General features: G+C 46.7%; 1 protein-coding gene across 2 annotated transcripts in view; it reads left to right on the top strand.

Annotated features, from left to right (window-relative positions):
• The window catches only part of NCK1 (NCK adaptor protein 1), a 270866-nt gene that overhangs the window by 217715 nt on the left and 36544 nt on the right, over positions 1-16607 (top strand). For both annotated transcript variants that reach the window (XM_063915505.1, XM_063915506.1), the window contains one exon: positions 6590-7299. In XM_063915505.1, coding sequence (XP_063771575.1) covers positions 6590-7299 — 710 coding nt within the window. The remainder of the gene's footprint in view (positions 1-6589; positions 7300-16607) is intronic.

Raw genomic sequence — 16607 nt, 5'->3', positions numbered from 1 at the left:
TCTTCCTGTACCCCACAATATCCTGCTCTCTTCTTAAGCTGCCCAGACGCCACCCCCCATGAGTGCTGTGGTACAGCTGTTTCCGGTTGTCAGACTCCCTGCAGCAAATGCAGCTGTGTGCTGTTGCTCATTTCGGCTTCTGAGAGAGAGAGAGATGCTTGTGTAAATATGTAAGACAGTGGGTCTAGTATAACTGGGTGCCATATTGTAAGTGGATGGGATTGTTTCAGTATGTTAACCCTACAGAGCCTCTACAGTATTTGATTCAAACTGTACGGTTAGTGATCAAACCTTTTGGTTTCTCCCACCAAAGCTGCATTCAGCCAGAATCAAATGCTAGTATGTGTGTACCCCAACTTGGGAATACATTTTAGATTTATTCCAAATGTGGTTTCTCTTCAACTCTATTCGCCTGTGCTACACCGCTGTCCTAATGCAGTAGTATCTGATGTGCCCGGTTGCACCCAGCAAACCTTTGTCCGGTTTCAAACCTTTAGGAGTTCAATATTGAAAAATCCCTGCTTAGTGGGTGGCTGCAAATAACCGTCACATGTTCCAGAGCACAATGGTGATGCATTGTAAATGGCAGGTGGACGTTTTGCCACATAACTCCGAAACAAAGCAACCACTTACAATGCCTATATTTTTCAGCAAGTTACGTACAGAGACCTTTAATTTGCTATATGATGTGCCTTGCTCAGACAACTGTATCAATAAATATGTCACTCATAAAAGTAGTCGTTCTGCTATTAATATATAGATTAGTGTGACTCTGGTCTTCTAACAGTTGACACGCAGTAGTCAGTGGGAGGATGGAAATATTCAATGCATCATATAAACCCTATAATTGTATTTGTTGTAATTTTGTTGTGGTGGGTTTTTATTTTTCTCTGACGTCCTAGTGGATGCTGGGGACTCCGTAAGGACCATGGGGATATAGCGGCTCCGCAGGAGACAGGGCACAATAATAAAAGCTTTAGGATCAGGTGGTGTGCACTGGCTCCTCCCCCTATGACCCTCCTCCAAGCCTCAGTTAGATTTTTGTGCCCGGCCGAGGAGGGTGCAATCTAGGTGGCTCTCCTGAGCTGCTTAGAATAAAAGTTTAAGTTAGGTTTTTTTCTTTCAGTGAGACCTGCTGGCAACAGGCTCACTGCTACGAGGGACTTAGGGGAGAGAAGTAAACTCACCTGCGTGCAGGATGGATTTGCTTCTTAGGCTACTGGACACCATTAGCTCCAGAGGGAGTCGGAACACAGGTCTCACCCTGGGGTTCGTCCCGGAGCCGTGCCGCCGACCCCCCTTGCAGATGCCGAAGTTGAAGAGGTCCAGAAACAGGCGGCAGAAGACTTTCAGTCTTCATAAGGTAGCGCACAGCACTGCAGCTGTGCGCCATTGTTGTCAGCACACTTCACCAACAGTCACCAACTGTCACTGAGGGTGCAGGGCGCTGGGGGGGGCGCCCTGGGCAGCAATGTATAATACCTTTTTATGGCTAAAATACATCACATATAGCCCTTGAGGCTATATGGATGTATTTAACCCCTGCCAGATCTCACAAACTCCGGGAGAAGAGCCCACCGAAAAGGGGGCGGGGTCTATTCTCCTCAGCACACGGCGCCATTTTCCTGCTCAGCTCTGCTGTGAGGAAGGCTCCCAGGCTCTCCACTGCACTGCACTACAGAAACAGGGTTAAAACAGAGAGGGGGGGCACTTATTTGGCGATATGATTACATATATAAAAATGCTATAAGGGAAAACACTTGTATAAGGGGTTGTCCCTGTATAATTATAGCGTTTTTGGTGTGTGCTGGCAAACTCTCCCTCTGTCTCCCCAAAGGGCTAGTGGGGTCCTGTCCTCTATCAGAGCATTCCCTGTGTGTGTGCTGTGTGTCGGTACGTGTGTGTCGACATGTAGGAGGACGATGTTGGTGAGGAGGCGGAGCAAATTGCCTGTATTGGTGATGTCACTCTCTAGGGAGTCGACACTGGAATGGATGGCTTATTTAGGAATTACGTGATAATGTCAACACGCTACAAGGTCGGTTGACGACATGAGACGGCCGGCAAACAAATTAGTACCTGTCCAGGCGTCTCAGACACCGTCAGGGGCTTGTAAAAACGCCCATTTACCTCAGTCAGACACAGACACGGACACTGACTCCAGTGTCGACGGTGAATAAACAAACGTATTTTCCTTTAGGGCCACACGTTTCATGTTAAGGGCAATGAAGGAGGTGTTACATATTTCTGATACTACAAGTACCACAAATAAGGGTATTATGTAGGGTGTGAATAAACTACTTGTAGTTTTTCCTGAATCAGATAAATTAAATGAAGTGTGTGATGATACGTGGGTTTCCTCCGATAGAAAATTATTGGCGGTATACCCTTTCCCGCCAGAAGTTAGGGCGAGTTGGGAAACACACCTTAGGGTGGATAAGGCGCTCACACGCTTATAAAAACAAGGGGCGTTACCGTCTCCAGATACGGCAGCCCTCAAGGAGCCAGCTGATAGGAAGCTGAAAAATATCCTAAAAGTATATACACACATACTGGTGTTCTACTACGACCAGCAATCGCCTCAGCCTGGATGTGCAGCGCTGAGGGGGCTTGGTCGGATTTCCTGACTGAAAATATTGATACCCTTGACAGGGACAAGATTTTATTGACTATAGATGCATTTCTATATATGCGAGATGCGCAGAGGGATATTTGCATTCTGGCATCAAGAGTAAATGTGATGTCCATATCTGCCAGACGAAGACACGACAGTGGTCAGGTGATGCAGATTCCAGACGGCACATGGAAGTATTGCCGTATAAAGGGGCGGTCCATCGGACCTGGTGGCCATGGCAACAGCTGAAAAATCCACCTTTTGTTACCCCAAGTCACATCTCAGCAGAAAAGGACACAGTCTTTTCAGTCTCAGTCCTTTCGTCCCCATAAGGGCAGGCGGGCAAAAGGGCCAGTCATATCTGCCCAGGGGTAGAGGAAAGGGAAGAAGACTGCAGCAGGCAGCCCATTCCCAGGAACAGAAGCCCTCCACAGCTTCTGCCAAGTCCGCAGCATGACGCTGGGGCAGTACAAGCGGACTCAGGTGCGGTAGGGGGTCATCTCAAGAGTTTCAGCACGCAGGGGGCTCACTCACAAGTGGACTCCTGGATCCTACACGTAGTATCCCAGGTGTACATTGGAAATTCGAGACGTCTCCCCCTCACAAGTTCCTGAAGTCTGCTTTACCAACGTCTCCCTCCGACAGGGAGGCAGTATTGGGAACAATTCACAGGCTGTATTCCCAGCAGGTGATAATCAAAGTACCCCTTCTACAACAAGGGAAGGGGTATTATTCCACACTATATTGTGGTACTGAAGCCAGACGGCTCGGTGAGATCTGAAATATTTGAACACTTACATACAAGCGTTCAAATCAAGATGGAGTCACTCAGAGTAGTGATAGCGAACCAGGAAGAAGGGGACGATATGGTGTCACTGGATATCAGGGACGCTTACCTACATGTCCAAAATTTGCCTTCTCACCAAGGGTACCTCAGGTTCGTGGTACAGAACTGTCACTATCAGTTCAGACGCTGCCGTTTGGATTGTCCACGGCACCCCGGGTCTTTACCAAGGTAATGGCCGAAATGATGATTCTTCTTAAAAGAAATATGGACGCTTTCCTGATAAAGGCAAGGTCCAGAGAACAGTTGGAGGTCGGAGTAGCACTATCTTAAGTAGTTCTACGACAGCACGAGTGGATTCTAAATATTCCAAAATCGCAGTTTTTTCCGACGACACGTCTACTGTTCCTAGGGATGATTCTGGACACAGTCCAGAAAAGGATGTTTTCTCCCGGAGAAGAAAGCCAGGGAGTTATCCGAGCTAGTCAGGAACCTCCTAAAACCAGGAAAAGTATCAGTGCATCATTGCACAAGGATCCTGTGAAAAATGGTGGTTTCTTACAAAGCGATCCCATTCGGTAGATTTCACGCAAGAACCTTTCCGTGGGATCTGCTGGAAAAATGGTCCGGATCGCATCTTCAGATGCATCAGCGGATAACCCTGTCTCCAAGGACAAGGGTGTTTCTTCTGCGGTGGCTGCAGAGTGCTCATCTATGAAAGGGCCGCAGATTCGGCATTCAGGACTGGGTCCTGGTGACCACGGATGCCAGCCTGAGTGGCTGGGGAGCAGTCACACAAGGAAAAAATTTCCAGAGAGTGTGATCAAGTCTGGAGACTTCTCTCCACATAAATATACTGGAGCTAAGGGCAATTTACAATGCTCTAAGCTTAGCAAGACCTCTGCTTCAAGGTCAGCCGGTATTGATCCAGTGGGACAACATCACGGCAGTCGCCCACGTAAACAGACAGGGCGGCACAAGAAGCAGGAGGGAAATGGCAGAAACTACAAGGATTCTTCGCTGGGCGAAAAATCATGTGATAACACTCTCAGCAGTGTTCATTCCGGGAGTGGAAAACTGGGAAGCAGACTTCCTCAGCAGGCATGACCTCTACCCGGGAGAGTGGGGACTTCATCGGGAAGTCTTCCACATGATTGTAAACCGTTGGGAAAAACCAAAGGTGGACATGATGGCGTCCCGCCTGAACAAAAAACTAGACAGATATTGCGCCAGGTCAAGGGACCCTCAGGCAATAGCGGTGGACGCTCTGGTAACACTGTGGGTGTACCAGTCAGAGTATGTGTTCCCTCCTATGCCTCTCATACCAAAAGTACTGAGAATCATAAGAGGGAGATGAGTAAGAACGATACTCGTGGTTCCGGATTGGCCAAGAAGGACTTGGTACCCGAAACTTCAAGAGATGTTCACGGAAGACCCGTGGCCTCTACCTTTAAGAAAGGACCTGCTCCAGCAGGGGCCTTGTCTGTTCCAAGACTTACCGCGGCCGCGTTTGACGGCATGGCGGTTGAACGCCGGATCCTGAAAGGGCATTCCAGATGAAGTCATCCCTACCCTGGTCGAAGACAGGAAGGATGTAACCGCAAAACATTTTCACCGCATTTGGTGAAGATATGTTGCGTGGTGTGAGGCCAAGAAGGCCCCTACAGAGGAATTCCAACTGGGTCGTTTCCTACATTTCCTGAAAACAGGACTGTCTATGGGCCTAAAATTAGGGTCCATTAAGGTTCAAATTTCGGCCCTGTCGAATTTCTTCCAGAAAGAACTGGCTTTAGTGCCTGACGTTCAGATGTTTGTAAAAGGGGTACTGCATATACAGCCTCCTTTTGTGCCCCAGTGGCACCTTGGGATCTCAATGTTGTTTTGAGTTTCCTAAAGTCACATTGGTTTGAACCACTCACCACTGTGGACTTAAAATATCTCACATGGAAGGTGACGATGCTATTAGCCCTGGCTTCAGCCAGGCGTGTGTCAGAATTGGCGGCTTTATCATATATAAAGCCCTTACTTAAATTTTCATTCTGACAGGGCAGAATTGAGGACTCGTCCTCAATTTCTCCTTAAGGTGTTTTCTGTTTTTCACATGAACCAACCTATTGTGGTACCTGCGGGTACTAGGGACTTGGAGGACTCCAAGTTACTTGACGTTGTCAGGGCCCTGAAAAATATGTTTCCAGGACGGCTGGAGTCAGAAAATCTGACTCGCTGTTTAGCCTGTATGCACCCAACAAGATGGGTGCTCCTGCTTCTAAGCAGACGATTGCTCGCTGGATTTGTAATACAATTCAGTTTACACATTCTGTGGCAGGCCTACCACAGCCAAAATCTGTAAAAGCCCATTCCAAAAGGAAGGGGGCTCATCTTGGGCGACTGCCCGAGGGGTCTCGGCTTTACAACTTTGCCGAGCAGTTACTTGGTCAGGGGCAAACACGTTTGCTAAATTCTACAAATTTGATACCCTGGCTGAGGAGGACATGGAGTCTCTCATTCGGTGCTGCAGGGTCATCCGCACTCTCCCGCCCGTTTGGGAGCTTTGGTATAATCCCCATGGTCCTTACGGAGTCCCCAGCATCCACTAGGACGTCAGAGAAAATAAGATTTTACTTACCGATAAATCTATTTCTCGTAGTCCGTAGTGGATGCTGGGCGCCCATCCCAAGTGCGGATTGTCTGCAATACTTGTACATAGTTATTGTTACAAAAATCGGGTTATTCTTGTTGTGAGCCATCTTGTCAGAGGCTCCTTCGTTGTTATCATACTGTTAACTGGGTTCAGATCACAGGTTGTACGGTGTAATTGGTGTGGCTGGTATGAGTCTTACCCGGGATTCAATATCCTTCCTTATTATGCACGCTCGTCCGGGCACAGTATCCTAACTGAGGCTTGGAGGAGGGTCATAGGGGGAGGAGCCAGTGCACACCACCTGATCCTAAAGCTTTTATTATTGTGCCCTGTCTCCTGCGGAGCCGCTATATCCCCATGGTCCTTACGGAGTCCCCAGCATCCACTACGGACTACGAGAAATAGATTTATCGGTAAGTAAAATCTTATTTTTTTGTAGAATTTAAGAAAATCGCGCCTGTAATTGGAAGCAAGATTCGTTCTTTTAAAGCGGTTACATAATTTCCAATGCTGTTTTTTTAATACTATTATTCTGGCTGTTTATTTACAGGTATTGGGAAGGTGAAAAGGAAACCGAACATGCCGGATTCCTCTTCTACAGCCGATGAAAGCTTCTCCGACACTGAGCGCCTGTATGACCTTAACATGCCAGCTTACGTGAAATTCACATACACGGCGGAGAGGGATGATGAGCTGTCCTTGGTGAAAGGCACAAAGGTGATTGTAATGGAAAAGTGCAGTGACGGCTGGTGGCGGGGTAGTTACAATGGACGCGTAGGCTGGTTCCCGTCAAACTATGTTACTGAAGAGAGCGATAGCCCTTCTGGTGACCAAGTGAGCACGCTTTCGGAAAAACTGGCCGCCGTGGTCAACAATCTGAATAATGGTCGCTCGCTCCATGTCGTCCAGGCTCTGTATCCATTTAGCTCGACCAATGAGGAAGAACTCAATTTTGAGAAGGGTGAAATGATGGATGTTATTGAGAAGCCAGAGAACGATCCCGAGTGGTGGAAGTGCCGGAAGAGCAATGGTCTTGTAGGCCTGGTGCCAAAGAACTACGTCACTATAATGCAGAACTTTCAGCCAAGCTCAGGTTATGAGCCACTGCCGCCACGCTGTGACTACATTGGACCCTCTGTCTCTGGACGCTTTGCCGGCAACCAGTGGTATTATGGAAAGGTAACACGACACCAGGCAGAAATGGCACTCAACGAGCGAGGAAATGAAGGGGACTTCCTAATTAGAGACAGTGAGTCTTCGGTAAGTGGTCTGTTTTATGTTTTTATCGCTCTTAATAACTAATGTCCATAACTCCAATGTATCGCATAGAAGCTGGAGATCCAAACCTGCCCCACCATAATACAGTTGGTTGTCTTATTAGGTTGCAGATGATACTGGGACCTGTTGGTCAGCAGCAGCCAAAGGGCTCAGTCTTGATGTAGGGTTTTCGGTATTATCCATACATTGACCCGGAGTGTTAGGTCATGTGTGATGCTGTGGTATAAAGTTATGCTCTTCCGCACAGTAAGTCTTGTCTCATACCTGTTTAAGTACCACCTGCGAGTGACTTTAATTTATTTGTACATACCTTTCTTGTACCTTTACAAAATACATGGCTTCATTGACTTTCCAGCCATGCTCTGCTATTGTGTAACATGTAATAGTCACTTTTTTTATTGTCTATAACATCAGCGCAGCTTTACTGTGCTCTGTTAATTGGTTAATAAAATAACATGCATATAAAAGAATCATAAAGGCATAGGTGAATAAAAACTGGTGTTTAGTACAAGCTGTACAGGGTTATTTACCAGCCGACCCATACAATGACTTGATTACTATTCATTCCTAATATAATGCACATATTACTAGAAAGTGAACACCATAATCGCGGGATCTTGTAGCATTTTGGGTTTGGTCAACCGGTTTTTGTTTTGGGTTGTTTTTTTTTATTTGATTTTTATTTATTTATTTATTTTTTTGCATGGAACTATTCCAGTCAAAATAATGTGAACTTATCCTTTTATTTATTGTGTATAAGCTAACCAGTGTTTGCAAATAGCATGTCTGGACTCCTAAAAGCAGTTTTATTTGTGGTGTAATTGCTTTTATAGTCGACAAGATGTCTGTCTACAGCTTTTTATTTTCATTAACGATTTAGATATGTTATCTTAGTATATGTTTACAGAAGAAAACAGGAGGTATTGTTAATTAAAAGAAAAAAGTTGTTCCCCAAGTGAATTAGTGGCACAATTGTTATGTAAGCATATATGTAACTTGTAATCTTCTAACCTTTAAAAAGGTTATGGTTCAACTGAGAATTACACGGAGGGACTGTGTGGAGGCAGTGTATGTAGGGTTATTTCTCTTACGTCCTAGAGGATGCTGGGGTCCACATTAGTACAATGGGGTATAGTCTGGTCCCTTGGGAGCTATTGGCACTTTAAGAGTTTAATAGTGTGTGCTGGCTCCTCCCTGTATGCCCCTCCTACCAGACTCAGTTTAAAAAATGTGCCCGGTAGAGCCGGTCACAGCTAGGGGAGCTCCTAGGAGTTCTTTTTGGTTTTTTATTAAGAGTTAGGCACAGGAAGGCTGCTGGCAACAGCCTCCCTGCTTCGTGGGACTTAGGGATGGAGTAGGATCCAACCCTCTGAGGTTAATGGCCATTATCTCCGCTGACAGGGCACTGGGCTCCTGAGGATGTCGATCGCAAGCCCCCGAGGCGACCGTTCACTTCCGCAGCACTGCCGCCACCCCCTAACAGAGCCAGCAGATGTCGGTGGTGAGTTGGACACCGGCGCCCCGACAAGCGGGGAACCAGTGAGAATGGCGGCATCAGGGTGGGAGCGCAGCGCTGATGCTGCGCTCCGGAGGGCTCAACAGTACTGTGGTGGGGCGCCCTGGGCCAGCGCAATACCCTACAGACTGGTCATCTAAGCTATCAGGGACTCTACTGCTGCTAGCATGCGATACCTCAGGCCAGTATAATCATTACAAGTGCGGGAAGATGCCATTTTAGGGGGCGGAGCTTCTCTTCAGAGCGGATCCAGCACTCACCTGCGCCATTTTCTCCCTTCAGATCAGAGATGCTGACAGGGAGTGCTGACCCTCCACATAACTCCAGCTATCCTGTGCGGTACCAGTGGGTTATAGAGGAGGAGGGAGAGTGTTTATTCACATTAAGGACTGGGTAGTCTATTAAGGTTACTTAGTCAGCGCCAGGCTTTTATTATATAACTGCCTACTGGGGCGATGTGTGTGCTGGCTCCTTAACTCTGTGACTCTCTGAAGGTACTTGTTGGGGGAAACTGTGTCTGACATTTTCCTTTGTGTGTGTGTGTATGAAATATCTCACATTGCCATGTCTAGGGACTCTGTGTCTTCTCCAGAAGAGTCTATTCCTTGTACTCAGGAATGCAATATACGGTCTCAGCCTTCTGAATCCGAACCCCAGTGAGTGGCTTCTATTAGGGGAATGATATCCCAGATTTCTTCTAGTGTAGCTCATTAAGAGACTGAAACACAGGTTTTGAAAAAATCTGTAGAGGGTTTTGTCGTATTCTCCTCCCAATTCTTCCTCAAAATCCCCTGGTATATGCCCAAAAAAGCGTGCTCTTGCCCAGATAATGCAAGTTGACACGAATACCGACTCTGATACGGGAGACAGTGATGGGGATATATTGGGGGGGCATCCCTTGTTAAGGGGGTGCAACTCATGATTGATGCCATTCGGGATGTTTTACACATTGCTACCTGAACAGGTTGAGGAGGCTTACATTACAGACAATAAGAAAGCCTCCCTTACTTTCCCTGCTTCTAAGGAATTAAAAGCATTATTTGAAAAATCCTGGGAAAACCTGGAGAAAAAATTCCAGATCCCAAAGAGTTCTTGTTGCTTTTCCTTTCCCTGAAGAGGATAGGAAAAAGTGAGAAAACCCCCCTATTGTAAACGCTTCTGTATCTAGATTGTCTAAAAAGGTGGTTTTACCTGTCCCTGGGTCTACCTCTTTGAAAGAGCCGGCAGACCGCAAGATCGAGACTACGCTCAAATCCATATACACTGCTTCAGGCGTGGCGCTAAGGCCCATTAATGCTTGTGCATGGATTTCTAAAGCCATAGTAAAGTGGTCAGGCACGTTACTAGAGGAATTGGATACTATGGATAGAAGTTACATTGAAATGTGTTTACATCACATACAGGATTCTGCAGGTTTCATGGTGGTGGCCATGAAGGACCTTGGTCATCTGAATGCACGGACATCTTCCATTGCTGTCTCGGCGCGCAGGGGACTCTGGCTGCACCAATGGTCTGCGGATGCGGAATCCAAGAAGAGTGTGGGGAACCTACCCTTCACAGGTCAGGCTCTGTTTGGGGAAGCGTTGGATGCGTGGATTTCCACGGCAACCGCGGGTAAGTCAACCTTTTTTTCTTCAGCCACTCCGCCGACGAGGAAATCTTATCCTACGTCTACTATGCAGTCCTTTCGGACCGCAAAGGTTAAAAAGTCCAAGCCCCCTTCCACTTTCTTCAGAGGTGGTCGTGAAAATCCAGAAAACCTGTACTATCAGGTTTGCAGGAACAGAAGCCTGGTTCTGGTTCCTCAAAATCCTCAGCATGACGGTGGACCCCCAGCTGGAGATCGGGAAGGTGGGAGCACGTCTAAGAATTTTCTGTCAGGTCTGGGCGTCATCAGGCCTGGACCCCTGGGTACAAGATACTGTGTCCCAGGAACTCCCACCTCAGATTTTTCAAATCGGACTTACCAGCTTTGCTGACAGAGCTATCCTACAGGAAGCCATTCAAAAGAGGCAAATGTCATTGTCCCAGTTCCACCTCATCTGGAAAACAAGGGTTACTACTCAAACCTCTTTGTGGTACCGAAACCGGACGGTTCGGTCAGACCGATATTGAACCTGAAATCTTTAAGCCCCTACTTGAGGGAATTCAAGTTCAAGATGGAGTCTCTGAGAGCGGTGATCTCAGGTCTGGAGGAAGGGGATTTTCTGGTATCCCTGGATATCAAGGATGCGTACCTCCACATTCCGATTTGGCCGCCTCACTAGGCTTATCTCAGATTTGCGCTGTTGAACTGTCACTATCAGTTCCAGGCACTGCCATTTGGCCTATCCACGGCACCGAGGTTGTTCACCAAGGTAATGGTAGAGACGATGCCACTCCTACGCGAGCAGGGAGTGAACATAATTCCGTATCTTGACGATCTGCTGATAAAAGCATCTTTCAGGGAGAAGTTGTTGCAGAACATTGCTCTCACAACTCGGCTACTCCGGGATCACGGGTGGATCCTGTATCTTCCAAAGTCGCATTTGGAGCAGACAAGGAGATTCTTTCCTAAGGATGATCCTCAACACGGAAGTGCAGAGGGTGTTTCTACCGGTGGAAAAAGCGTTGGTGATAAAATCAATGGTCTGAGATGTTTTGAAGCCAGCCCGGGTATCTGTTAATCAGTGCATTCGCCTTCTGGGGAAGATGGTTGCCTCCTACGAGGCTCTACAGTACGGAAGATTTCATGCACGGTCCTTCCAACTGGATCTCCTAGACAAGTGGTCAGGATCTCACCTACACATGCACATGCACCAGAGGATAGGTCTGTCGCCTAAAGCCTGGATTTCACTCCTTTGGTGGATACAAATGCCTCACCTTCTCGAGGGCCACAGGTTTGGGATTCGGAACTGGATCCTTCTAACCACGGATGCAAGTCTCAGAGGTTGGGGTGCGGTTACCCAAGGGAAAAACTTCCAAGGAAAGTGGTCAAGTCTGAAATCCATCCTTTCCTGATGAACATTATGGAACGAAGAGCCATGTACATATTCTACAAGATCAGACCATTCAGGTGCAGTCGGACAATGTAATGACGGTGGCCTACATAAACCGACAAGGCGAAACGAAGAGCAGGGCTGCAATGTCAGAAGTGACAAAGATCCTCCTCTGGGCAGAAAGGCACGCGCTGGCGGCAATCTTCATTCCGGGTGTGGACAACTGGGAAGCAGACTTCCTCAGCAGACGCGATCTCCATCCAGGAGAGTGGGGCCTCCACACTGAGGTGTTCGCAGAGGTGACAAGTCTTTGGGGTGTACCTGAAATAGACATGATGGCCTCCCGCCTCAACAAGAAGCTTCGCAGGTACTGTTCCAGGTCGAGAGACCCACAGGCAGTGGCGGTGGATGCACTGGTGACTCCGTGGTTCTTCCAAACGGTGTATGTGTTCCCTCCACTTCCACTCATACCAAGGATTCACAAACTTCTAAAAAGAACAAGAGTTCAGGCTATCCTCATTGCTCCGGACTGGCCAAGAAGAGCTTGGTACGCGGATCTTCTGGAATTACTGCTGGAAGATCCGAGGCCCCTTCCTCTTCGAGAGGACCTACTGCAACAGGGGCTTATCAAGACTTACCACAGCTACGTTTGACGGCATGGAGGTTGAATACCAAATCTTATCTCGGAAAGGCATTCCGAATAAGGTTATTCCTACCCTGATCCAGGCTAGGAAAGGAGTGACGTCTAAACATTACCATCAAATTTGGAAAAAGTATGTGTCTTGGTGTGAATCCAAAAAGTTTCCTACGGTGGAGTTTCAACTTGGGCGGTTTCTCCTCTTCCTGCAAGTAAGTGTGGATGTGGGCCTACGTTTGGGCTCCATAAAGGTCCAGATTTCGGCCTTGTCCATTTTCGTCCAGAAACAATTGGCTTCCCTCCCTGAGGTTCAGACTTTTTTGAAAGGGGTCCTGCACATCCAGCCTCCCTTTGTGCCTCCTACGGCACCTTGGAATCTTAACGTGGTGTTGCAGTTCCTGCAATATGATTGGTTCGAGCTTTTACAGGAGGTTGAGGTAAAGTTTCTCACTTGGAAGGCAGTCACACTGTTGGCATTAGCATCTGCTAGACATGTGTCTAAATTGGGGGCTTTGTCCTGCAAAAACCCCTACTTAATTTTCCATGAAGATAGAGCTGAACTAAGGACGTGTCAGCAGTTTCTTCCAAAGGTTGTGTCTGCTTTTCATATCAACCACGTGGTGCTAGTGGCTACTGACTCCTCAATTATCTCAAAGTCCTTGGATGTTGTGTGGGCTTTGAAGATTTATGTGAAGAGAACTTCTCGTCACAGAAAATCGGACTCTCTGTCCTGTATGGTCCCAACAAGATTGGGTGTCCTGCTTCTAAGCAGACAATTTCTCACTGGATCAGGTTCACTATCCAGCATGCTTATTCTACAGCAGGATTGCCGTGTCCAAAATCTGTCTCGGCTTTACAGCTTTGCCAAGCGGCTACTTGGTCAGGGTCGAACACGTTGTGTAAAAATTGCTGAAACACTAATCACTGTCCTCAGCACTAACGCATTTTCGACCCTCCTGGTTTTTTTCAAGGTAGATCCTTGAAAAAGACCCAGGAGTGTCGAAACGGCGTTGGTGCTAAGGACAGTGATCTTTTTTTTTCTAACTACACAGCCCCACAGACTTCTTTTTAAGCCTACAAAGGTATGTTGAGGTTTCGACTCGTGCTATAGTCCGGACCTGTATTTGTTGTCGGACACCTCTAATCACAGCTGATTTATGTAAACATCTCACAGGGCTTGTATGAAAGATTATGATTAGTGTTTTATAAATTTTTACAATTTGTGTCGTTTGGAAAGAACACTTTTTTTGCAAGTGGAATCATTCGAAAGAAACCTTTTATGTGTGGATCCGAGCGTGCTGACATGTGAGTTGGGTACGCTGTATTTAGTTGTGGTGGAAATTATCAAATCATTTTGGTATTTAAAGATACCTTTATGTGCACATCTTTGGATTTTCTAGAAGTGAGTTCTGGTACGCAGCAATTTATAAAATCCTTGTGTTTGGTGGTGAGACTCTATTCTACCGAATCTCTTCAGAAAGAAAGAAAAGACACCAGGGTTCTGTTTCTGGACACTGATTAAAGAGATTTTATTCTTGAGAATTAATACACATTGTATTTTTCATATATTTTCGTCCTCCATGTGACCCTTTTTCGAGTATTGGACTTTGGTATGAGAACCTAAAGATTTTGGAAGATATCTCCACAAAAGGAACAAGTGACGTGTGTGTATATACGTACGTACGTACGTACGTACGTGTGTATGTGTATGTATGTATGTATATATATATATATATATATATATATATACATACACACTGTCCTTTTCTGTTCTATGTCATTGTAGAAACCATATTATGTTGTCCAGTTTCCAGTCATAATCCTCAGACCGCATTCCAGCCTGACTCAAATCTGGGTCCGCTAACAAATTCAAACCTGACAAATCAGATTCAAAAGGGCCTCATACACTACAACGATATGTCCTGAGGCTGAAGTCGGAGGCGATTTCCCTTGAACTCTCCCGGGAGTGGTTCCATACGATTCTATACGATTTGGTAAATTTTGCATGCGATATATCGTATGCGATCCCAGCCATGCCTGTGGGAACCGACATATCACGAGTGCAGCACTAACGATCTAGGGGAGCCGATCCGACACTCACGGGCACGCGCATCGGAAACACCTCCAAAATGCCAGATTTCACCCGATATATCGGCCCGAATGCCCGAAATTGGATGAAATCGGGCATTATCGTTCTAGTGTATGGGGCCCTTAACTCATTTATTTAACACAGTGTTTGCAGTGTTTATTGGTTAATTTAGGCAACTTCCCCACTTACTCTTTCTCCAAACCTTGCTACATCGGGGGGGAGGTGGGGTGTGTGGGTGTGGTAAGGGGTTGCTATGGCCATCTAACTCTGAACTGAAGGATGTCCCTGAAGCACCTGGAAGCCCAAGACTAGGCTTCTTATGCACCAAAGAGCCCACGGTTGGCCGGCAATGCAGTAAGTTGCTGGTTTTGGCTCCCAGCCAGTATCACTGGGAAACTAAGCATTGCTCCGCATCCCTGGCCACTTGATTTTTGCTGAATAATACTGGAAAAGATTTTTGTGACAAATGACGACAAATTCTTGATAACATTATAATTCCTTTGAATGACATCTATGTGCTGTTAGTATGGTGACAGCTGCCTAGCTTCATTTATTTATATTGTGGAAAGCAGCTGGGGAATTTGAGGTACAGGGCCGGGCTTCCGGGTCATTAGGCCCCTCCGACGATGGTAAATCCTGTGAATCACGGGTCCTAGAATACAGAGCGGGGCTAAAATGATGGTGATTCACATCATTTTAGGTCCACCCCCGCCACTTTGTCCCACAAATGTCCCTGTATTATCTGGCTTATCCTATCCCTAGGTAGGAGGCATACCCACACTTTCAGGGAGGTGGGGGACTACCCAAAAAAATTGTGCGTTTCCCGCAACTTCCGGGGACAGTAGGTAATCAGTTTAGTAATACCCCTCAGTTATTTGAAAGGGAGGGGGTTAATTCTTAACAAGAATAATGCACAAAACAGGTTTCCTCAGCACACTAAGGGGTATTAGCAATAATATTTGAACACTGCATGGTAGATAATTCAGAGATATTAGTTACATATATTTGCAAAGTTATGGTTATGACCAGCACACCAAGGGTTATTAGCAGTACCATTTAAACACCACATGGCGATATATTATTCAGAAATCTTAGTAACATATATTTGCAAAGATATGGTTAAGCCTCCAGGCCAACGTCAAGGCTTCTCTGATACTGGAGGTTCCTGACAGTGCATGTATGCACTGCAGGCAGCAAGGTGATATGCTGATGGAGCAGCGAGGTAAAATACACTGCATAGGTGCTGCAGGAGCATGTAAGAGGCACTGTTGATGTGAGGCTGGAGCAGAGTAGCAGCCAGATGGACAAGCTGCAGGTGGGGGATATGATTTCCTCATAAACCTTGCAATAGCTCAGGTGGAATTTGGTCCCCGTATCTATGTATGCACTGGTAGGAGCAGTACATGCTCAGGCATATAAATATTACAAATGCTACCCCGGCAATCAGGAGCCACTTCACCAATCCAGACACAAATTTCTGGACGAATCCACGTGTCTGACGCTGTTCCTGGGGGTGTCCCTCATTCTGCTTCTGGGTGTGTACCGCATTCTGCTCCTGGGTGCGTACCTCAATCTGCTCCTGGGGGCGCCCATGATGATGTTCCTGATAGCGCCCATGGTGTTGCTCCGGATGGCACCCATGATGATGCTCCTGGTGCCGTACATAATGCCGTTGTTGACCCTGCCCATCCTGAGGGTGTACTTTATGCCTCTCCATCAGATCTTCCTTGGCAGTATCGACAATAGAGGCTTGTCGCCACCCAGCTGGGAGAGGCCTGGCGTACAGCTCCCCAGGAATCAGGAGGCAAATAAATAAAATAATAAAGTAGGAACTCATGTTCCTTTTGCAGACTCAAGTTCTAGTGAACAATAAGTCGCAGAGAATAAGTCTTTGAGTATAAACTCGCAGAGAAATGAAAGCTGCTGCACTGACTGTAAAGTACTGTGAGCAATGACTGGCAGTGGAGCAGTGACAAGATTATATTGCTGTCCCAGTAACTGTGATGTCACTAACGCATCACAAACGCGTGATGTCACTAACGCACCACAATCACCTTACAGACGTTAACT

This window comes from Pseudophryne corroboree, chromosome 4 (genome assembly GCF_028390025.1).
Source record: "Pseudophryne corroboree isolate aPseCor3 chromosome 4, aPseCor3.hap2, whole genome shotgun sequence".
In the NCBI taxonomy this organism is placed as follows: Eukaryota; Metazoa; Chordata; class Amphibia; order Anura; family Myobatrachidae; genus Pseudophryne; species Pseudophryne corroboree.
This window is presented reverse-complemented; position numbering and strand designations above follow the sequence as displayed.